General features: G+C 40.3%; 1 protein-coding gene across 4 annotated transcripts; it reads left to right on the forward strand.

The window, feature by feature from the left end:
- The first annotated feature begins 965 nt into the window (after positions 1-965).
- zgc:173742 (DNA topoisomerase I, mitochondrial) lies at positions 966-23885 on the forward strand. 4 transcript variants are annotated; one of them, XM_027272655.1, is made up of 20 exons: positions 966-1177; positions 1418-1548; positions 2837-2891; positions 3577-3614; positions 6247-6366; positions 6562-6649; positions 6778-6905; positions 7039-7154; positions 8324-8445; positions 10953-11075; positions 11213-11400; positions 11796-11940; positions 13665-13808; positions 14332-14517; positions 16894-16962; positions 20905-21019; positions 21656-21783; positions 21935-22035; positions 22757-22937; positions 23042-23885. In XM_027272655.1, the coding sequence occupies exons 2-19, from the start codon at positions 1433-1435 to the stop codon at positions 22908-22910; spliced, it is 2136 nt and encodes a 711-aa protein (XP_027128456.1). In that variant the 5' UTR covers positions 966-1177; positions 1418-1432; the 3' UTR covers positions 22911-22937; positions 23042-23885. The 4 variants fall into 4 exon arrangements, with proteins under 4 accessions (XP_027128456.1, XP_010731321.2, XP_019131717.1 ...); XM_010733019.3 differs by having other exon boundaries at positions 967-1177; positions 22757-22906; positions 23548-23885; XM_019276172.2 differs by having other exon boundaries at positions 967-1144; positions 22757-22906; positions 23548-23885.
- The last annotated feature ends 209 nt before the right edge of the window (positions 23886-24094 follow it).

Consider the following 24094-nt stretch of genomic DNA (forward strand, 5'->3'; position numbering starts at 1 on the left):
ACATTATTTTGTAAAGATGGTGAATATTGTTTATGGTTATTGGTGCTATTCTGTTTATTATTATTATAATGTATACTGTATTAGACTAAGGTTTTGGTGGAGGTGCTGTTTATGTAGCTTCAGGATTGCTCCTCATCATCTACACCCACTTCTTTATGGAGCTTACATATTCATTTTTATTTTATGTGTATTACACTTGCCTCAGAATATAGAGAAAAAACTGCACTGACCACTTTCTGCAGGCTCCCATAAAGGACCTCGGCGGCTACATAACATGCATTATTGCTTCAGTCTGCAGCACTTTCCCACCCACTAAGTCAAATTCTCCTCTTCTATTGGAATCCTTCATCCAAGGTAAAAACATCATCCATCTGTCCTGTATTGTTATCTATCTATCTATCTATCTATCTATCTATCTATCTATCTATCTATCTATATATATATATATATAATATATATATATATACTCAATCAGGCTTTCTTTTAAATATATACATCTGCAGTATAAAACATAGTGCAGTGACAAAATATGCTTATTATGGTGCAAGTTATTTTATTTTTTAATAATTTAAATGCATAGATTAGATCATAAAGTAGCCACTAACCAAAAATAATTCAATCATTGAGGAATTTTGTAGTAGTCTTACTGCTGATTTAGAGTGTTGTGCGTCAAAAACCCCTTTGACACTGATGTGAACAGAAATTTTGCAAAGTACTGTAGTCTATGACGATGCTTCAGATTTCTAGATCAAAATCCCTCATTGATCCATCCAAGTTACAAAATAATGTAACTGATTGTGTATGCATTTTCAAAATATGACATATATATTCAGTACCCTATCAATTAAATGGCCAAGCACTGCGATACCACACCTCATCCTTTGGGGTTTTGTAGGACCAAGAGCGATGTCAAGTGTTTCGGCCACCTTTGCGACGCTAAGCTTTCAAGGCAGGTCACAGAAAAAGACGGGTCACAGAATTCGGCGTAACACCACCCAACCTAGCGACTCTCGGAACTCCCTCAGCCAATCAGAATTCAGCCGGGATCGCTTCCTGCCCAGCTCGACGCCGGCCCGGCACACAGTCGGTGTTTCCCTGCGCCCGGGGAGTGAATTTAACCGCCTAAAAAGTTGGTGTTGTTCAGGTCATATAGCCAGATAGTTCGATATTACAAGTGGTGAGCGAGTCTATAATACTAAAGATTAAAGACAACCAAAGACAGCGTAGAATAAGAGATGTTAGCTGACATGTAACTAACGCTAAAGTTAGTTTTTAGCTAAAGTGAGCTAGCTAATTGGCTAACTGGGAAAAAAAAAAGCCACATGTGGCGGTTATAATTGTCGCATTGTGAGCCCGCAAAAAATGTATTAACTTGTAAATATCAATAAAGTTTTTCCACTGTGCTTTAACTTTACAGAGGCACATGTGAGAGATGGGAGAGAAGGATGCTAAAGGAGAAGGGAGCGCCAAGCACAGTGAAGCTGTGAAGCTGAGGAGGCTGAGTGACCATGAACGCACCGCGGGCGGAGGAGATGGGAACAAGCACAGGTGAGCTCTGTGTGTGTGTGTGTGTGTGTGTGTGTGTGTGTGTGTGAGAGAGAGAAAATAAAGATGGATGGAAAAACTGATTTGCTGACAGGCACAGTTTAGCCAGCGCTTAATCATTATTCAATCAAGAGCAAGTCAATCGCCATTATGAAAGGAGCTACCTCTATGACTCAATGTCTTAACTGACACGTTTAGAGCAGCTCGCGCTCATAATATATGCGCGTGACCTGACTACAGCACATCCAACATCTGTTCATCATCGGCTCGAGGCCACACATCAAAGCTGCCTGTTTTCATGGCTCCTGTGAATGGGATCGCCTTTTCATGTTGTTGAAATGTGAAGACAAATATGCAAAAAAATAAAATGAGTACTTGCAATGGTGATGAATCAGACGAGGGCCATATGGCTGTGTGTGTGTGTGTGTGAGTGTGTGTGTGAATTAGCTACTAAAGGACGGACACACAGGAGTATAAACTGAGCAGGCCAGTGGCATTGAGTGCATGCATTCATTTCACTGAGTACAGTGGGTACTCCATCTTCATATGAATAAATTAATTTACCTTGATATCTGATGCGTTTATTACCATGCATATGTGAGCAGACAAATGAATGTGGAGGGGTCTGTCATTGGCTTGTGTAATTGATGAGAGCAGGGAGATGAATAGACACCTGTAAGTGCTGCTGGCAGCCGAACAGCCCGGCAGCTCTCTGTGACAGCTAGCCTTGTGTTATTTCATGGCACACTTGACTGCATTACTGATTAAAGATGAACTTATCCTCATCAGAGACAAGACTCATGGAAAGAATTTTCCCCGAGCATGAAAGGAAGGGGCTTTTTAAAATGTTGTGCTGCCTTTTAAACTGATGTTCAAAATTGTGAATTTTGAATAAAATTAAATTAGCTGGGGGATAATTGCGTCTCAGTTTCATGTTTCCTTACAGCCCTGATAGGTGAAAAGGTCAGACTGAAAAGAAACATAAAGGGGATTCTCTGAGATTAGACATTACTTGTCTGATTAGTGGCATTTTCTAGGATTGTCTGACTAGAATGATGATGTACCGAACAGATATGCTTTCACTTTAAGCCTACAGTTAAAAGTGAAGCTCTCCACTGTCTCTTAGGGGCACATTCAGTCATGACAAAGTAAAATGGAAAGTAGCAAGTTCTCCTCATACTTCTACAATATCTCTCTAACTGCTCATGTGTCACAAAAATGGCATCTCTAACAAGCGTTTTCTTTTCCTCTCGTTTCCATCCCCATCCCATCCTGACATCCGGATGAGCAGTGCAAAGTCAACTAAACCTACAGAGAAATCTGACAATAGGAAGTCTCATAAGAAGGTAAATCACGTATTTTCTTTTCACTGTAATACAATTCCACTCATTTAGTCTGACTGCAGTTTAGTACAACTCTATGGAAAGCCACTACCCCGTTGACCAGGGGAGGAATTGTGATGGTCATGTGAGTCAATACATAACTTTTGCCCTGTTTGGAATTAGCACATCAGACACCAGGGTGAAAATTCTAGCCTGTTACCCAGTGACCCCAGCTACACTGTGTGTGCAACAGCGTGGCCTGGAAGGTCACCTCCATGTTATTTAACAGGATATATTTATGTGCATACCGATGCCCAGACAAGCGGAAATACCTCTATAACCTCCCACCGCACCCCCAAAAAATATCAAAACAAACTCTTTGGAAATTAAAAAAAAAAAAAGAAGTAATTTAGATCTGTGTACTGCATCGTGCTCTCAGCGTCTCACCCTCAGATAAAGAATTTCATGCAACATGTTTACATATTTCAAGAGTCGAAATACATGTATGAAATGTAACAGCTGTGCGTACATGTTCTCATCGGGAGTTCTCGATGACACGACCTTGTGTGGTTGTCTGAATGTTTTAAGCCTTCATGCACACATTTGTGCATGCATGAACACCGTTACTGTTCACAGTGTCATAGGTCATCTGTGTACATGTTTTTGCATTGCAGTTATGCTGTGAACTTAATGCCTGTCATCTCCTCAGGTCAAGACACCTAAGATGGAGCCAGCTGACAATCACAGGTAGGGGTAAAGTCATAACACCACTACACTAATAACAGTCATAACAGGCTGAGAAGCTACCACGGAGTGATTGTGCCAGAAATCTTATCTTTCTACTGTTTTTTTTTTTCCTTTTCCTCCTCCCTCCTGAGGTGATGGGAATTAATTTTTGTGTTAACGTTCAAGGGCCCTGGACAGAAGCCATTCCCATCTTATACAATGTGTTAAGCTGTCTGACAGAAAATTAATTTTACTCCGCGCTGAAAACAAACATCCGTAGCTTGTCATGAAAGTAATAAATGAGAATGCACGGATGCTCAGCAGGGTGCTGCCGCGATGGCAGACTTTGGCCGAAGGCCTGCTGCGTCGAATCTGTCTCACAGCAGTGTTTCTGCAAAGTTGTTAATGGATTGTTTCCCAGACGTGGACTTAGTCCATCCCAATATGATGAGTGACATTTCAAAGGAGATGTCAATTGGAAAAACTATTAAGCTAAATTCTGGCTTTTAATGTTTCTTCTGATTTATTTTTTCAAAAAAAAATTCCCCTCCTGAAAGGCTCAGGTGGTGACTGTGTTTGTTGAGTGTGTTTCGTGCAGGGAGGAAAGTTAAGATGGGGAAGGAACATAAGGCTATTAGACCCACATGCTGTAAATGTCAATGGATGTAGTGACCCAACCACCTTTTTGTATAACTTTTCATGGATTTTGTGCAGTGGTGCAGTATACTAAAAAAACATGACCAGAACATTTTCTACACTTACACGCATTAGAACCAAGATAAAGTTAGATAAACTGTTCATGAGGAATCTTCAGGACCGCAGAAACTTCTATATGGCCCATGAAAAAATATAATTTTGTCTGCCTCTTATTGTTTCCAAATGTAGAACTTGAAACTGTTCAGCATATTTGACAAAGTGCTTTCATGATTCTTTCAAATTGGCAGAATGCAGTTCATTCTAATCACTTCAGATAAAAGTGTCAGCTTAATAAATGTAATTCAAAGTACTTTGCAGTGAATATAACGAGCTTTGGCTCTCAGGAAGTGTTCCTAATGTGGCGGTTAAGAACATTGACATTTCTGCATTGTGACTGTGACGTTTGCAGGTAAGCAACAGGGTTTCTGCATTTACTTATGCACACTATAGCCTTTTGTCTGTGACGCACAAAGCCTTATTCTGATGGAAACAGTTTGAGCTCTTTTAGTCATTATGACCGCATTTAGCCGATATTACCCAAGCAAAATTGTAGCTACTTTAATTCATATTACATCTGCGGAAAATCATGCAAGTTGGAATAAGCACTTTAAATAAGTCCCTGATTATTTCATCAAGGTCTCCTGTGAGCGGTTGCTGAAAGAGAAAAGAACTGTATATGTGGCCAAAGCGTTAGCAGTTTGTGTTTCAAATGAACTCGATTTGCTGGACAAAAGGTCAAAATAAAAAATTTAAATTAAAATGACATGATAAAAGAAATTGTAGAGCATAAAGGTCAGGGTTGACATTAAAAGGTGACCCTCAACAGTCACCTTCCACTAACCTTCAACATGTTCAAATGAGTGAGCAGTAAGCATGGCAGTGAGCCAGCCTTCATTTTATTATTTACACTTGTGTTTTTCCCGCTGTGACCTTTTAGATTAAAACTGTACTGAACTGACATTTATCTTAAAAAATAAAACAGGATTCTTGACATTAGATTTTGTCCCTGTTTTATTTATTGAAGTCCAAAATGTATTTCCTCCTTAAGATAAAACAAAAGGTCTTATATCATCTTTGCTTTCTGTCCGAACATGTACATGTACAGCATTTGCAGGAAAGACAGATGGAGTGATGTACCAGAGACCTGAGAGAAGGCTCATTTCCTTCAATCAGAAGCCATCAGCAGTCAAGTGTAGACGGAGTGCCTTAAGCTCATAGAATGTGTGCCGGTTAGTTGTTCCCATCGTGGCTTATTCTGGTGACCCAGTGAGCCAGAGTGACGGTTATGAGCTACGGTGCTGTGGAAGAAAGGAATGTGTTGACATTTGTTGTTTTCTTAATATGGACCATTTCCCTACCCTCCGATTCCTCACTCTGCAGGAAAATCCAGGCTTGCAGTAGTGCATGTTTTTATTTCTAATTGCTGTAATTATGTCATTATCATTACTGTTTTGATAATGTTGTCTAATTATCATAATTATACGTATGTGATTTCTTGTGGTCAGTGTATCATTGGGATTTGCACTCTGTATAGAGGGTAATTTTGTCCTAACTCTGTAGCCAGCAGTGTGGCAGGCTGACAAAGTGCTTTCATCATGGCTGCCTTGTTATTAGCCTGTTAAATGTGGTCTAATTCAAAATGAACAGCTCGTGTCAGAATTTCTAAGACTAGATAAAAAAAGAAACACAACAGTTAATAAGATCTTTGGTGAAATTTGGTTTTCTCTTACCCTTGTAAGCTGGAGTTCAAGAAGAGAGACTGTCATTTTACTCTAAGCTACACATCAAAGCTGCAGTCTGTGCTGGTGTGTTAGAAATTTAATTAAAAAAGAAATGTTACTGCATGAGACTACAAAGCAGACTTCTGACTGCAAAAGAACATTAAGATGAGTTTGCTCAAGTTCATATTATGTTTGGACAATGACCGTCTGTCCTCTCTTCTGTCCTCTTGGTTTAGCGAGTCGGTGAAACAGGAGCCAGTGGATGATGACTTTGCAGGAAAGAAGAAAGGGGTGAAAAGGAAAAGAATTAAGGATGAGCCCATGGAAGGCCCTTCACTTTCCACTTCTGCCCCTACGTAAGTGACCAGGTCTTTGAGCTGTGGATTGACCAGAAATGAAACTTTTCACATTATTAGTTCACAACATTATTTCTGCATCAGAATATTTGTGGATTAATATTTAAATGTAGAGGTTAATGAGTTTCCCCCTTCATGTTTGTCAATGCTGTGTAAGCTATTAGTATTCTAGTCTAGTCTTCTGGTTACCTGCAGCTCAAAGAAAAAAAATAAGCAACATGGGCAGGAAGAAGAGAGTGGTGGAGAAGCTCAAAAGAAAAAGCCAAAGAAGAAAACAGAAAAGGTAAACGTCCGACTCTCCGAGGTAATCTGTGTCCCATCAATAATACTCCTGTTATGTGATGTTTGTTCGAAATGCAGTTCACAATGGGAGTGTTTGAATTCACATCTTGAGTGTTTTTCTCGCTACAGACAGTGAAGAAGGAGGAAGGGGAGCATTCGGCCCCCAAAAAACCAAAGAAGACAAAAGAGGAGATCGAGGAGGCAAGACAGTTGAAGATCAAGAAGAAAGAGGAGGAGGAGCAGAATCGCTGGAGATGGTTGGTAAATGTTGCTCTTTTCATTTCGCATCGACCTTCACCCAACCCCAGCACACACACACAATCAAAAGCAGACTGCACGGGGGAAGCAGAGCAGCAATTTTCACCTTTTCATCCTCTTGCCTCGTGTCAGGTGGGAGGAAGAGAAGTATGAAGATGGGGTGAAATGGAAGTTCCTCGAACACAATGGACCCTACTTCCCTCCTGAGTACCAGCCTCTTCCAGACAACGTTAACTTCTACTATGGTGGTCAGTTGAATGTCAGAAAGGGTAAAATGAAAAGGGTGAAAGGGTTTTACATGCATTCTTTTTGACACACTACGTTTACTCTCAGCTACTGTTGAAAATTTACCAATTTCTTCCCTTCATTTTTTTCCTTTATTTATATTTTGATATTTTGTTTTGCTTTGGATAATGGTAGTAGATGGAAAGGAGACACAGGAAAGGCAGGGGAAAAGGGGCAAAGGGCCCGGGCTGGACTGGACCGAAATCTGCCGCTGCAGCCCTGACATGTTTTCACCAGAAGAGCCACTGGGGTGCCTGTTAATTCATCAGCTTCAAACAACAAACCATACTGAAATATGCAGCATAATCTTAATGATGATACCTTCCAGATGCTGTCTGAAAAACTGTGTGATTATCCTCATATTTAAGTTATCCTGCCCCCCTCCCCTTATGATGGCAGGTTTAGTTGTGTACAGGAGGAGTCCTTAGCTGGCCTGTTTGAAGTTCAAGAAAAAGACTGACTGTTAAATTGCAGAGCTTTTCCATGCACAGTCACAAAACCTCGGCCCTTTTGCACACATTAAAATGGGGACAGACAAATTATACCTTAACATCAAAAGAAACTCCTAGAGATGCTTAAAGAGTGTGCCAGGATGATGATGATGATGATGAAGAGCTGTTCCTTGATCTTAGAAATGAAAACCAGGCAGAGTGCAAGCTCAGATTTAGAGGACCAGTGGACAAAGTTGTGCGTAAAATAAAAAAAGGTTTTGCAACTGTAGAAGCGCATAACACACACACACACACACACACACACACACACACACACACACAATTGGATCTTTTAAGATCCCAGAGGTGCATGGGGTCAAACACTGATTGATGACTGTAATTGTTTTTGCTTTGTTTAGTATTCCAGCCACCACAGTGTCCTATAGGGAGTTGGTTTGATCTGTTAATTCCTGTGCTTGCATGTACTTGTTTGTAGCTCACTCTTAGTTGTGGGGCTGAATGTAGATCTTTGTCCTTGTCTGTGATTGGACTTTTGTAAAGTCGTCTGACAGGACTCTAGAGGAGCTGAGGTGGTTGTTATTGCATCTTTGATTTTGATCTGAGCTTCCAAAAGTATATGTTTTGAGTTTTTTTTTTTTCATATGATGTTAGATTTGTGCTTGTGCTTTGTCGGTGTGCAGGTAAGAAGGTGAAGTTGAGTGTCACAGCTGAGGAAGTGGCGTTGTTCTTTGCCCAGATGTTGGACCACGAGTACACCACCAAGAAGGTGTTCCGGGAGAATTTCTTTAAAGATTGGAGGAAGGTAAAGTAATCATAGATTTTGTTCAGAAGGACAAAAAAACACTGACTGACCTGCAGCTCAGAGATTTATCCTGAGCACTAAAATTGAAATCAACGATTGAAATGAAGTAAATTTCACATTTACATCCGAACAAGACCTTCAAAAGATTCTCCCATTTCTTGCATCAGTTTTGTCAGATTTGTCTTTTACCCAGCAACATTTCCCTTGATGCTGCTTCAGTGATGGTTGCTGTGAGCTTTGTCAGATGTGGTCAATTTTCTATGTACATGAGTACTTTGTCTAAGTCTTTGTCTTAAGGGAATAATGCATTGTCAGCTCGTCATAACATCAGCTCCAGGTTCCTTCTCTTGATAACATCCCAAGTATACAATATTAATTGTCTGTATTCCAGCTTTGGAGTCTGTATGTGACTGCGACTGCTACCTACACACTGGTGTCTGTCGGGGTGTCCTCTCTATAGAGAAAACAGCATGCCAAGCCTCAGGGCATATCATGCAGAATTAATTTTGCGCTGCTTAGTGCTCAATGCACTTGAAAATACGATTTGTGTGAAGGAATTGATATGCTAATCCATACAAGTAGCTCCCCTGCATATGAACAAATCCAATTAAACTGTTTTATTATAGCCGGAAAAAAACTCTCCTCGGTCCACTGCCCTCAGTGCCCGCCCACTGTTGGGTGTCAATCATGCTTAGATACGCAGACTGACTGCGTGTCCATACTGAGTTATTCAGGAGAGAGGGGTGTGTTTGTGCACGTGTGCTGATCTAGAGATATGTTTTTGCATATCATCTGAAGAGACACACATGTGGACCAGATCAGAACGGCTCTGAAAAGCTTGATAGACAAGTCCCTGTATGCTTATTGTGTCAGATTAGAGATCATTTTGTTTGTTAACCCATATAGGTTTTCTTTATATTGTGTTCTTAAATGATAACTAATATGGTCATTTCCCTGCTTTTGATGAGTACTGCTGAAATGATGAATGAAGACCATAAGATCACGATGTCCGGCTGTTAAAGATCTGGTTCTCAAAATATAGTACATGTACCACTGGTGGCATGTGAGCCCCCTCTAGTGGTATGTCGAGGAATCTCTGAAATAAAAATAAATTTTAAAAATTACAAAATTTCGAATGGAAATAAAGATTGGTGGAATGTAGTTGCATTTCTTGTAATATTTTGTTTCAGTATAAGCTGGCTACATAGTCACGATCATGCACAAAGCATTAAGCACACGCAGATACATGATTAGTTATGAGCTAGGATGTGACGACAAGATAGTAGCTGAGGTAAAATGAATGGTATAAAAACACATTTCAATCGTAGGTCCAATCGGGAAATATTGGGAACAGTAACGTGGGTCCCCTTTTCCACCAAATTAGCTCTGCTTCTTGAACCGGTTCCGTTCAAGATTCAACAACAATCAATAATAAATAATCTTACTAAATTAAACTTTCTTAACGGAATAGGGTCTGTCCACGTTGCTACACGGGCAGGTAGTCCCTCAAAAGGTTGCCTGTAGTTTCTGTTGCACTAGCTGTCTTGCCCGATAAAGCCACTTTGTCACTGTTGTCATGACATTTTAGTACCCGAAACCTCTGAGATGAACCATAAAGCCTCCACTTAATTGCCCTGTATTGCTGCCCTGTTAGTGACCTCTTTGATGGGGCGACGACCTTTTGCAATAACTTTAAAAAAGTTGACCATTACAGCTGAAACTGAAGCTGCTGCCTTCAATGTCCCATGATAGTCCAGCTCGCTCGGCGAGCAGAAAACGGTCTGTACTCTGGCCTTTCATAACGATGCCACTTAATTCTTATTCTGTCCGCTCTGCCTCCATAAAAATGAGTAATTAAATGAAAGGTCACTGATCTGCTTTGAACACGCTCGTCTTATTTGGTTTTTATGATACATTATTGTTGTAATGCCCTATTTGAAAGACAAAGGTTCAATGCTCTGTATTAATGGCTCCCAGTAAATTAAATAAAGCAGCACTGTGTGCAGATCCTTTGTCTTTTTCCTCTCTCAGTTCAGCATTTTGACTCACTCGCATATAAGACTTATATAAGAGTTCAAAATGCATCAGTTTCATCCAGATTTACCTGATACTTTATAACTGTGGGCAAAAATGATGTATATTATTGCCATCAGTGATACAATTTAATTATTCTGGCATGGTACTTGTGCTGCAACTCACTGTTGTTTTAATTATAGATGAATCTGATTATTTTTTTTAAATATATTTGATTAATTAAAACCCAGCCCAGGGTAAACGTCAACAAATGCATAGATGAATGTTTCATTGTTTAGTCTAGAAAATGTCACAGAGTCCCAGGGGCATTTTCATTCTTGCTTGATTAATGAATGAAAAGATTTATTGATTGTCAAAATAGTTTATTAATTCTTTGACTAGAGGATATCCCAATTTCTATGCAGATGTCACTTCAGACCACCAGAGTCAAGAAAGGATCACCCTTCAGTGTTAAACCCTTTGTGTCTGTTTAGGAAATGACCCATGAAGAGAGATCACTGATTCAAAATCTTGACAAATGTGACTTTGGAGAGATTCATGCTATGCATAAAGCCAAGGTGGAGGCCAGGAAAAACATGACCAAAGAGGAGAAACTGGTAAGGTTTTTTTTTTCTTCAGTTGTTTTCATAACTTACAGTACTCTCTTTTTTTCTGTTAGTGTCTAAAGAAGATCAGCAAGGACTGTTTATGTTCTGGTTAATCTTTATTTGTTCTTGTTTTATTTCTGTTGTAGGCTTTGAAAGAGGCCAACCAGAAGATAGTGGACGAGTACGGCTACTGTCTACTGGACCACCACAAAGAGCGCATTGGCAACTTTAAGATTGAGCCTCCAGGGCTGTTCCGGGGTAGAGGCGAGCATCCCAAACAGGGCATGCTGAAGAAAAGGATCCAACCAGAGGATGTCATCATCAACTGCAGCAAGTGAGAGCGGGGATAAGGGATGAGACGGCATACAGAGGTGGGACCATCCACTGATGTATAAGTAAAGGCTGGTCTGACAAAGAACAAAAAAAAACCTTGTTGCTAAAACTCCCTCCTCTTGGTGCGACCTTCTAGCTGAATGCAGAGCAAAAAAAAAAAAAAAGAGCTCAATGCACAAAGTGTCTGAAAGCTTTAAGTAATTTTAATCTTTTCAAAATGTACATTATCATGTTTCGTAGTGCTCAACAAGGCATATCTGTATGACAGCTGCATAGACATTGGTAATTCCCTACTACGGATAGTGCAGTGTTTTAGATTCTGACAAAATTATTGGGTTTTCTCTAGGTAATCTCACACACACACGTTTATTTCTGCTCTGTCTTTTTGATTGTCAGAGAAGCCCGTGTCCCCGTGCCGCCTGCTGGTCACCACTGGAAGGAGATTCGACATGACAACACTGTGACATGGCTGGCCAGCTGGACTGAGAATATCCAGGGATCTATTAAATACATCATGCTCAATGCCAACTCAAAACTCAAGGTACAAATCAAAAAAAGCCCCTGCATATTGTAGCACAGGCACGTACATCGTAAGGGTAAAGTTAAGGGCTAAATTAACACTTTTAACCAGTTGTTTTACTTTTTTACTACGCCACCAGTTAGGTGAAAAAAATAGGACTTTGACATAAGTGACCGATGTAGTGTTATTTACTGCAATGCATTATGTACAGTTACTCAAGCATGTATTGTAAACAAACTATTAAGCTTTCACCTTTACCATGGGCTGACTACACCAATGAACATAAAATAATCTAAATTTCACAGTGCCTGCGCCCATTCATTTATCAGGCATATTTTCAATTTGTTCTGAACGGGTCCACAATGCTGTGAAAAGGGCAGTCTAGCTTTTCCGTCTGTCTTTCGGTGATGTATTCCAGATTAGAAAAGCAGACTGCTCTCTCGTTATTTCCTTCCTTACGATGGCACAAAACTTCAGCCGGTGTTGGCTGTAGAGTTTGGGGTGAGTTCAAAGGTAACTTTTAACACATTTAAGGCTTAAAGGGAAACAACCAATTTCAGTCTGTTTGCAGGTCTTAAGTAGTGCTACAGTATATGTGTAAAAAATTGTAGAGCAGTTTTAAGTTACAGATTTATTTGCCAACTGGCAAGTCAAAACAGCCTGGCTTTTGTTTAACACACACAAAACTGATTTTCCCAGACCTTTTATCCTACTGAATCGTGCTAAAACAGCCTAATTTTCAACAGAGATGGCAGAGATATATTTTGTTAAAATGAAAAGAAATGGCTCTAAATGTAATAACAGATGTAGCAATAAAATTAAATCAGCCAAAAGCTGCCATGCAGTTATTTGAAAATTAGGCTGCACCAAGATCATTTTTTGCAATAATGTGTTTGTCTTTTTGTTTTTTTTTTACATAATTGTTTAGCAGATGTTTGTAATTTAACTTGCAAATAAACTGTTAACTTTTGACACACGTGCAAAGGCCAATTAACTCTTAACACTGGTGCCAAATCAAACGTCCTCTTGAAAGCTTGTTGCGCCTTGGAGTCCTGCCACTGTTCTGACGTTAGATCTGCACTGAATAACCAGCACATAGCATTCATTTCTGACATGGTCAATAAGGCCAAAACTGTTGTGCAGGAATTTTGCACTGAAGTATTCAGAATGACTAAAGTATTAAAATTCCATAATGTTTTTGTTTTCTGAGAGTAAATGCCCTGTGAGTCAATGTATTGAAGGAGACGAGTGTGCGACATCTCATTATTCATTATTCAATCCATTTGCTCACTCTTCCTCTTCCTTCTTTTCATCTTTCATGTGTAAAGGTTAAGTTATTCCACTGTTAGCCTTTACGACAATATGTGTGTCCCCGTTCACTGATGGTGGGTTTAATTGTGTCTTCGCCGCAATCTACAGTATAACCAGAAGCAAACAGGAGGCAAAGACAATTTTGTCATTAAAGTCGTGTAGTTGTGCATATTTATATTCTTTTCTTCTGTGTGATATAACGGCCTGCACTCATGTCATTATTCCCATGTTGAATAATGTTTTGATTTGAGGCTTTTCAAGCAAAATGACTTGATGTTGTTATTTTGTTTTTATGTGTTCTCCACTTTCCTCTCTCTGCTGTTTCCCCATTATTATCCCATTTCTCACCTTTTCCCTTGCCACTCACTGTCGCTCTCTTTTTCTTGACACCCCTCTTCCTCCTTGTTTACCTACTTTTGGTTCTATAAACGCAGGGCGAGAAGGACTGGGAGAAATATGAGGTTGCTCGGAAACTGAAGTTGTGCGTGGACGACATCCGTAACCAGTACCACCAGGATCTCAAATCTAAACAGATGGGAACACGGCAAAGAGCTGTGGCCCTCTACTTCATAGACAAGGTCTGGTGCGGAGCCACTGGTGAAGGAGGAACTCTGGCGTAAAAAACATCAATAAGGATACCCAGTTTTACTTGTTGAGTGCTTGAAAATAAACTGCTGTCTGTTTGACAGATTCTCCTTAGTGATTAAGTCTGATACTAAGAGCCATGTGAAAATATTGGAAATCAATGCGATGCGTTGTGATAGTCTTTTCTCACATAGCTTGGACGGAAAATCTTTTGCCAGGAGAAAAATGAATTACATGTAGCCATTTTCTTCCATTGACCCTAAGCGAATTATCTCTTTCTGCATTAAGTGTACGATTGCTTTTGGCTCATGCCAAAGTCTGCATCAATTCTGATTCTGGCTTTGTTGTGTTTTCTATGTAGTTCCGTATTTCTGTTTCATGTGTATTTATTTAATAGTCATTTGACTGGCACACGTTTGTTTGTTGAGCAGGAGGGATGATTGTGAATGTGCTGGGAGAGTACATGTACATTTTGATGTTAATTTATCCCTTGTGTCTTCTGACCCAAAAAAAAAGCTGGCACTGAGAGCTGGTAATGAGAAGGAAGAAGGAGAGACGGCAGACACAGTGGGCTGTTGCTCGCTGCGCGTCGAGCACATCACCCTTCACGAGGAACTGGAAGGCAGCAAGTATGTGGTAGAATTCGACTTCCTGGGTAAAGACTCCATTCGCTACTACAACAAGGTCCCTGTTATCAAGAAGGTAAAGGGACCGGAATTCCTCACACACATTAATTTCTTGCATTCACGTGTTTGCTTGGACCTGGAAATGACCTGAAAAATCTGTCCATTCTGATTAGGAGAAGACTAACATTCATTGCAATACAACATCAATATACTTCATGATAATAATCCAGGTTTTGCCCTTTGGGTTTTGGCAGAGGCCCCTGTAGAGAAGGTCACTTGCATACATATCAACATGCACAGAGCCCAAGGCAGAGAGAGGAAACTGAGAAATGTCCTTGTGCACAGTTGTAGATTAAATTCCTGTGGCTGTGGTGGTTTAATTTATCTGTCTGTTAAAACTGCACCTCTGCTCCATTCTGCTTCTTTTGGATTAAATGTTCATGTCGTATGTATATCATTACAACTAGATAATGAACGCCAAGATGGCTCCTATCGAATCCAATAAGAATGCTCATCTGGCACGATACGCCATAGTAGTGACTAAAATTCTTCTTCTCCTCCTCCACTTGTATTTCACTTTGACTTTGTAGCAGCTTTTATTCCACAATTGCTACTTGTTGTTTCACAGCATTACATGGTTTTTAGGTTTTTCATTCATTTCATTGGTCTCATGCCAACAGAATCCTCAGGCTGTGGGAGCATGTTACAACTAATTCTTTCAATTTTCATCATGCTAGTGTACCTTCAAAGTAATTATTTGCAGATGATACATACTCTTATTCTGATTATGATTAGACAGCCTTGTAATTAAGAAAGATGTCATGCACAAAATATATATAATAATATAAAGTAATTTATTGTTGACAGGTAGGTTCATGTTCTCGGGTATTTACAGTTATTTTATTTATAGTTTTATAATTGTTTTCTAGTTTTCTAGTTGTTTTCTAACTTTTTAATACTGCACTTTCATAAAAAGACCAAAATCGAAGCAGCAGAATTTTTGTCACTATTACAAGAAAACTTTCAAAAGCACTGGATCCTATATTTTCCATAATGCAACTCAGTAACTCTGTCCCTATCTGATACAGTAAACGATGATGTGTACTGTAATAAACAGATTAGCCAATGCCACAATACAAGAACACAAAAGGTGTCTGGAAATATTTATTTCTTTATTTTTTTCCTAATCTTGTTTAGTTGTCTGCGCTCTGTCAAATAGCTGTCACATTTTGTGTGTGTGCGTGTATGCATATGTAAATTTCCAACCCCTCCTCTGGTGTCAGGCCATGCTATCTTCTATTCCAGAGATGAAAAAAGAAACGTTAGCACCTGACAGCCAAAGTGTTTTGTTTCTTGGCAGAACACATAATTATTCAAATGAGTGCATTCAAAAGCAACACATTAGCTAGAATTAATTAGTCCCTTGCATATTTTAGTGTTGTCAATTCCCCGGGAAATCAGTGAGATTGCTGCTAAATGTCACTTGGAATAAAATCCAACAAGGATGAAGGGAGGAATTTCCATTTCTAACCTCTGGAGAGAGTTAAAATTGTTTAAGCTAATACTTGGGAGTTTTACATTTGGCTTATATATACTAAATATGCAGACAGCTGCCTCTGCAAAACATCTGCATGCAGAGAACACAGGGCACTACAGGGAATGAATACACTGCCAATGTAGGTCCCATATGTAATTTAATGGAGAAAAAGTAATGTTTTATGAAATGGGGAGTAGCTCCCAACCATGAATGCCCAGGCAACGACTGATTCACACCTTAAGTGTCAGTGTTTATTGTTTAAAAAACAAGTACCTACTTATTGTTTAATTTGAACAGCAGTTAAAACACTGAATGACTTTATTAAATAGCCCCAGAGTGAGTGGACACCTGCAGATGCATAATCATGCTGTGCTGAGTAAATTCAGCCTGCTGAGAATTCATTCATTTATTTTCGAAATTATGGTTATTACCGTTTCCGAACACACACAACCACGCACATCACTAAACCATTTAGGGGAGCTCACTTTGGTGTAGCTTCTTCTCTGAGACTTTTAGACAAACACTGATTTACGTTTTTGGCCCAGAAGCACATCTACTTACATTCCAAGTTTATTTGCCAAGGGGAACAAAATTGCCACACAAATCTGCCAGTGAATATGTCAGTGTGGTTTTGTAAAGCAACACATCTGTTGCTATTAATTGGTCTCTTGCATATTTTACCGTTTATTAGGGGAAACAGTGCATCTGTGGTACCCGCAGAGTCGCTGGAAATGTCAGATGTAATTGTGTCAGTTTTAGTCCTCTGGCGCTGCTCTGAGATGGACAAATGAAGTCAGGCTCCAGACACACACACACACACACCGCTGTCCTTTAGTCTGAGTGTATTCTAGTAAATAAGTAACTTACTTTGTGGTGTACGCCTGTAAGTCTCTTGACAAAAGTTTGTGTTTTTAGGTTTTTAAGAATCTGAATCTCTTCATGGAGAACAAGCAGCCGGGAGATGACCTCTTTGACCGCCTTAATGTGAGTGCCTCATTAAACGTCTCTAAATTTATCCGCTTTTTAATGTTTTCAGTAATTGTTAGCACTCCTAATGTATTTGTGAAACATTGCCAGCTGATACAAAAAAAAAAAACACATAAGTGAAAATTGCCCCCAAGTGCTTTGAATAATTGCTAACATCTTATAAAGGGTACTTGATTGTTTTCCAGCGGTTTGGTAAAATGTGTGAGAAACTCCCCCGAGATGATATTTGAAGAAGAAGAAAAAAAAGGCAGAAAAAGATTGTGAGCAAATAGAATTACATTTTTTTCATGTCTTCTGGAGACAGAAGGCTGCAGTAAAGGAAAGGCAGGGAACTGAACTATAAGGTGTAAGAGATGAGATTGAATGAGGATGAGCCATTGGTGTGGAGAGATGAAAGGAGTAAAGTGAGGAGAAGGGGAAGGATATTGGAAGCGGGGGAGACTGAAAGCAAAAAAAGAGTTTCAAAAGAGAGAGGGGATGGACTCTGCCAGATAAAAATGAAACTGCGCAAGTGGAAATTGAAAGCGAACATGCCGAGTGGATGAATTTCCACACATGAAAATCTGCCGTCCTCTCAACCTCTTCGTCTAGCTGCAGGCAGCATGCCACACAGAAAGCAGCAGTTGTACACGTGGTTAGTCCGCTTCAGGGAGACGCTGAGCTTCTCGAGTGCACTCAGTCTTCACAAAACGAGATCAGCGGCATTATGTATCTATTTGAGACTATACTTCAGGCTAACAGATTGTTCTTGTCAAGGAAATGTATTTAGATTTACTCTATATACAAGTTTCTTGGAGTGGAAACCAGGCTTCTGCTGCAGCAGCTCACAGCCTGGCGACCTTGGGCCAAGTGTTGTCGTTGCTGATAGGCTGAAGAGAGACGGGGTTATATTTGGGAACGTGTGCAAGAGATGAATGGTGACATTGGAGGAGAGCAGTTTAATGAAACACAAGGAAGAAAGATATGCAGATAAGGCAGCCCGCGGAAGGTTTGAGAGCCAGCCCAAAGACTGACAGGTAGGAAAAGGAAGATACAAGACAATCCAGGAGTGAGAGGGTGGGGTGAAGAGATGGAGCAATTGAAGGAAGAAGTGCGGTGCTTCTGCTCTGCCCTCTAGTGTGTCAGGAAATGTCAGAGTGTGTTGGAGGTGGAATGGTAATGGCTGCAGTGGGCAGGCCTGATTGACACCCAGAAAGGCCAGGCTACTGCGAGGGCTGGAGAGCGGGGGAGGGTGGAGGTGGAGGAGTGGATGGAGTGGTAGGAGAGTGACAGCTGGTCCAGGTGAGGGGAGGTTAGTAAGGGGAATGTGGAAGATGGCTGGTTAAAGGTAGGAGAGGGGAGGTGAGGTGGAGGGAGTGCAGAGAAAGCAGTTGTAAGGCAGAGATGGAGAAATGTGCGGCAATGGTGAAAGATGAAGATCAAAGTGGGAAACTGATTCTTTATTTATTCCTTTTTAAATAAGAAAACCTGAAGGAGGAAGGGAGTTAATGAGATAAGTGACTTATAACCACATTCAATTTACAGCCTCTCTGATGTGTGGAGCCAAACGAGCTCGCCTGGTGAGCATGGTGTTAATTGTTTTGTATGACATGACAGACAGCCTGTAGAGAAGCCTGGAATAAACGCAGCGCAACCAAATATGGCTCAAATATCCTGAAAACTGTTGTACACACTGCAGCATGAAGGCGTCTGTATACTCAAATAAAACAATTTTATACAACACGCCGTCCAACCACATCTGAAGTGAAAGTGTTTATAACTGGTGTCACTTCAAGGCTGGGTAAAAAGCCTGCCATCATAGAGAGGGGTAAGATGAGAAAATTGTACAAACTGGGATAACAGCGCACACTGGAGCTGCCCCTCGTCAAAGACATTTATTATGTAGAACTCAGTAGCTGACACAAAAAGTGACAGAAGTAATGTGAAAATGCCATCTCACTTCCACATTCCTGGTCAGTTACCATGTGAAGTGTGATTGCTTTCAGAAAGTTCAAAAATTGTTGGATGGGGGGGGGGTATTCATACGCTATTTGGCCATCCATGAAGCAGTTTGACCGGAGCATGTTGACATCTTTACTAGAGTTGAGCCGGATACTCGGCTGAAACAAGTATCCGGTACGGATAAAGCACTTTTGCCGAGTACGAGTATTATACGAGTAATACGAGTCAATATCTGTGCTCGGATTGAATGAAAATCCTCGTCGGGTAACTGAATTATTTTTTTTGCACTTTCTTGATGTGTTTCATAAAAAAATAAAGGTAGTAGTGGTATAAATAATATTACAAATTAAGCTACACACACACACACACACAACCCCGTGCTGTGTTTGGTTAATGTGGCCTGTGCTTTTTAAAAATCTGCAAGCAAACATTTACTTTGTAACAAATGACATTTCAGAGAATGGGGAGAAAGAGATGCTCCCCTAGTATTGCATTCAAAAGTGCTCGGGCACAGTGATTGGGGGTTTTGTGAGCATGCACACACATCATATTGAGGTCTGAAAATGCAGGCGTTTGTCTAGAAGCCTCCCCTCCAGAGTCCACATCATTAGAGCGCCAACACACACACACACACACACACACACACACAGTGTGTGTTTCACTGCAACCTCAATGGGAGTTCTTAGTTAGATCTTAGTCAAATATTAAATTACTACCTGCAGTGCAGTGTATTCCCTATGAGCTGCTTCATTTTGCCACATTTCATTATTTTCTCTCCGGTCCATTGTGTGCCTTCCACCATCTACTAGAATTTTTTTAGAGGGAACTGATGCAGGGAACACACAAATTGGATCGAGTGAAAAATGAAAAGCAGATCATCATAACTAGTTTAGGCAGCAGTCAATAATTTTCTCCCTGGTGTTAGTTTCCATCACCACAAATTGGATAGCAGTATGTTAATGGGAAAAGTCCAGTACATAGCATCACGTACTCTAGACAGAAAATTACAACTGCGGTAAAGACAATTGTAATAATTCCTTTAGGAGTAGACATGGATGACATACAGAAACACACACCGTCATGCAAAGAGAGTTGGGGTGTGTGAGAACTACCCCACCTGCCCCTCAGCCCTGCAGAAACGTTCGTTAGCATTGCAGGGTGTAGAGTTAGGTAGAATATGTGGATGTGTGTACCTGCATGCACACGTATGTATACATAAAAAGCGAAAAACCCCCTCCCTCATTCTGTTTCTAATGAGTGAGACACACACACATGCGCACACACACACACATTTGTACAACTCAGTGGCCACAGACAGTCAGGTCTCGACCCCACTCTGATTAAACCAACCACATTATTATTGTAATACTGAGCAGAATCATCTGAATTATTCCGTCTTTTGCCACAGCCACGAGCTCGTCAGCAAGCTCGCGTGGACGTTTGTTTTTCCACGTCTGCCTGCCTTTCATCTGTGTTTAGAGATCCATGTGCTATCTGCCTCTGAAGTCCACATGTTTGCAGCTCATATCAGTGTGTGCGCAGCGAGCGTTGGTGTTTGTTTTTGCTTTCACACCAGTGGCGTGCCCTTAGACTTTCATTTATTTTATTTTCTGTTCTGGTGAAGCTGCAGCCATTTGAAATGAGCTAATGGATATCTAACCAATGGCTCTGACAGCTCTGACTTGTTATAATACCTGCAGAAACGTCAGAGGGGAAATAGTGCTGTGATCTTTTTTAATCTCCTTGCTCTAATGGATGATGATGATAATGAAGGCAGAGGTGGTATTTTATGGATTTTATTTGTTATGGTATGTTACAGACTTAAGACTTGCATGCGCCGGTCGTACAATGCCACAGTGCCACCTAGTGGGAGACCTGTGCTTCAGTTGGTTGGAGTAGTTTTGTGGTGACAGTGTATTTGTTCTACAGCCCGGTGATATGAATGTGCTGTTCTTTGTCTGTCTCGCTTTGTCCCTCGCCTTCCATTTCTCATTGCAGACAAACATGCTGAACAAGCACCTGAGTTCTCTCATGGCAGGCCTGACTGCAAAGGTCTTCAGGACATACAACGCCTCCATAACTTTACAGCAGCAGCTCAAAGAGCTCACAAACAGTAAGTCACACACACTCGCTTTGCTATAAAGCAGTCTAACATAACATAAATAGTGTTTTTAAAGCGCTGGATCATATTCCTCAGCAGCTGGACAAGTGCCAGGGAGACTTTTATCAGTCTGGCTCTTATCACCGTCTTATCACCTGGCTACTTGTGTCGTGAAGTCCCATGATAAACATTTATTTTTTATTTTAAGCTTGCTTGATTTAAGATACCCTGACATTAGCCAGCTTTTCCAGCCATGGCAGGTGTACATTATCACTGTAGCCAGTGCTGTGCGTCTCTGCCTCGCTGTTATCAGGGTTCCATTGGCTGCCTCTGCCACAGTTTTCTCATTCAGAGATAGAAGTGTCACGCTTTCTTCTCATTTGTGGAGTGCCACTGGGAGCCTATCTTCGGGTTGACATGGTTATCGTGCATGTGTGTTGTGCGGACCCCAGGAAGATGAAATGAAGCAAATAAGGATCTGAATAAATGATATGAAGCCGTAGCAAGCTGTAATTGTGTGTGTGTGTGTGTGTGTGTGTGTAAGATGGTTTATCTTTTCAATGTGTGTGAATAATTCTGGTCAGATATGTGTTCTCAGCAGGATTTTCCCGTATAAACACAAATGACGGTTCTGTCATTCTGTCACAGAGTCAGACAATGAGGCAGAGAGACTGCTGGCCTACAACAGGGCTAACAGAGCAGTTGCCATCCTGTGTAACCACCAGCGGGCGCCGCCAAAGACCTTCGATCAGTCTATGGCTAACCTTCAGGCAAAGGTAAGAACAGCTTGACTTGCTTTATTGGACACAGTCATTCTTGCTCAGGCCAGAATTCAAGAGACTGTGAATTCTTGTAACGTTTCCCAGTCAATGATTTTGAAGCCAACTTTAGTCCATATATAAAAACATGCCTATGTGCCCCATCTAGATTGAGGCTCGGAGAGAACAGCTGGAGCTAGCAAAGACGGAGCTGAAGCAGGCCAAGAAAGAGGCGAAAACAAAAGGCAGCTCAGACTCCAAGCTGCAGACGTAAGTCTTAGAGGAAAAAAAAAAATAATAAAAATCATTCAAGTCATTTTTCATTAAAGCGATTTAAAAATGACCAAGTACCACATACAAATACTACTAGAAAGGTACCCTGGAGGATTAAGTGGCTTCAAACAATACAGAGAAAACTGCTTCCCGTTGTTGGGCTGTGGGTAAATGCTTTAGGAAACAAGAGATGAAAACACGATAGCTGTGGTGGTGTGTGGTGCTGTTAACTCGCAGAGATGAACTTCTTTGTTTTTAATTTGCTGTCTTTGTGCCTGCAGCCAAAAGGAAATTACAAACACTTTCTGTGTATTGCCTTCATTTCTTTTAAGTTTATTCACTGGATGTTTAGACTTTAGATGTTTAGAACATTGTGTAGTATTGAGCAGCACACGGTTCCATAAGAAATAAAAAATGTAGGCAATTTGTGACCACATAAAAGCAGCTAGCAGATATTCACATGGAGTTTTCATCTCAGCCATGTACAAACCACACTGTGGTCTGGTGGTGTTTACTCCTGTCCATCACCCCTAGCCCCTAGATTGGGAAACTGTTTTACAACATTGAATATTTATGTTTTTTGTTTTTTTGTAGATGCTTTGGGGACGACTTCTTCTGCTGCTTTTATGTATTTACTCAAAACATCTACTGAAAAAGTCAGGGGTCTTATTTCTACCACTCTATTCTCCTCTTTCTTTTTCTATGTGTTTTCTGTCAGGCTGGTGGAGCGGAAGAAGGCAGCTGTGAAGCGCTGTGAGGACCAGCTGCTGAAGATGGAGGTCCAGGCGACTGACAGAGAAGAAAACAAACAGATTGCACTGGGTACCTCCAAGCTTAACTATCTGGACCCACGCATTAGCGTGGCTTGGTGAGTAAATACTAACACTCTAACAACCTCGATGCCTTGGCGAAAAACCCTTGTACATAGCTAAAATTCATGTATGCATGCCGTATAATGACAAACTTCAAGCAGTGAGTATACAGATCATTAGACTCACTTTACATTGTCATCATTTAATCAACAGATTTACAGAACACTAGCTGAAAGTAATTGTCAATAATGCAGAAAACGTATGTGTAGCATAGCTTAGTTTCCAGTAAATGTGGAAATAGCTATTTGTTCTTTAAACCTTTTTATTTATGCCGTTACACTATCTGTAGTTTTCCTCTATTACCTCAAAGCAAATCAAAATGTGTTATTCCAGTAGCTCATCTTCAAATATACATTGTTAGTAATGAGCTTCTTTCCCATACCAGTGCTACTGTATATTAAACATGCTCATGAAGTCAACTATATATTAAAAGGCCTGTAAATCATCACACATGTATAGCCCATTGCTTTTATTTACCTTTTCTTCTACTTGTGTTGCAGCAGTGTGTTTATATTGTCAATCTGTTGTGTTACTTAAGAGAAAAAGATTTTGAGACGTGTTAGAAGATTACCTGGTGTGTTAAACTGAATCTTTATTTTGCAGCGTATGCTTAACAATCTTTTCCCCATATGTTCAGGTGTAAGAACATGGAGGTACAGGTAGACAAAATCTACAATAAGAGCCAAAGGGACAAGTTCGCCTGGGCCATCGACATGACGGAGGCGGACTTTGTGTTCTGACCTCAAACTTGTAAAACTCCGGTCTCATTAACTGATAAGATGCCATTAAGGAACCATTCACTTTATAATACATACAGTACTTTGATATTGCATTTAGAATATGTTCAAATTGTGTAACACTTTGTTTCCTGCTGTCCAGTTCTGTTTCATGCACTTTATTTTGAAGGTTGGTTGGTCGTTTTGTTTGTAAAGTTTGTGTTTGCTTTAATCTAAATAAAGGTTCCTACCATGCAAAGGTCTGGTTACAATGAGTCTAAATGTCATACACACTGGAGTCAGTCAAAACATCTAATTCCCAAATTAGCAGCTTAGGTGACCCACGAGTGTAATACTAAAATCTCATTTCAATATATAAACAATATAGACCAAAAAACATGCAACACTGAGACGTTCCAGATAATCTGCATTATAAAATACAACTCTGGCTTGAAAAAATAAATACAG

Source organism: Larimichthys crocea, chromosome XXI (assembly GCF_000972845.2).
Source record: "Larimichthys crocea isolate SSNF chromosome XXI, L_crocea_2.0, whole genome shotgun sequence".
Lineage (NCBI taxonomy): Eukaryota > Metazoa > Chordata > Actinopteri > Sciaenidae > Larimichthys > Larimichthys crocea.

What these genes read in the sequence shown, in the direction of transcription:
- zgc:173742 (XM_010733019.3), top strand. Translation starts at nt 1,433, where the DNA reads ATGGGAGAGAAGGATGCTAAAGGAGAAGGGAGCGCCAAGCACAGTGAA. An exon ending in GAGCCAGCTGACAATCACAG is followed by an intron (nt 3,615 to 6,246) that starts GTAGGGGTAAAG and finishes CTCTTGGTTTAG; the next exon opens with CGAGTCGGTGAAACAGGAGC. An exon ending in GTCATCATCAACTGCAGCAA is followed by an intron (nt 11,401 to 11,795) that starts GTGAGAGCGGGG and finishes TTTGATTGTCAG; the next exon opens with AGAAGCCCGTGTCCCCGTGC.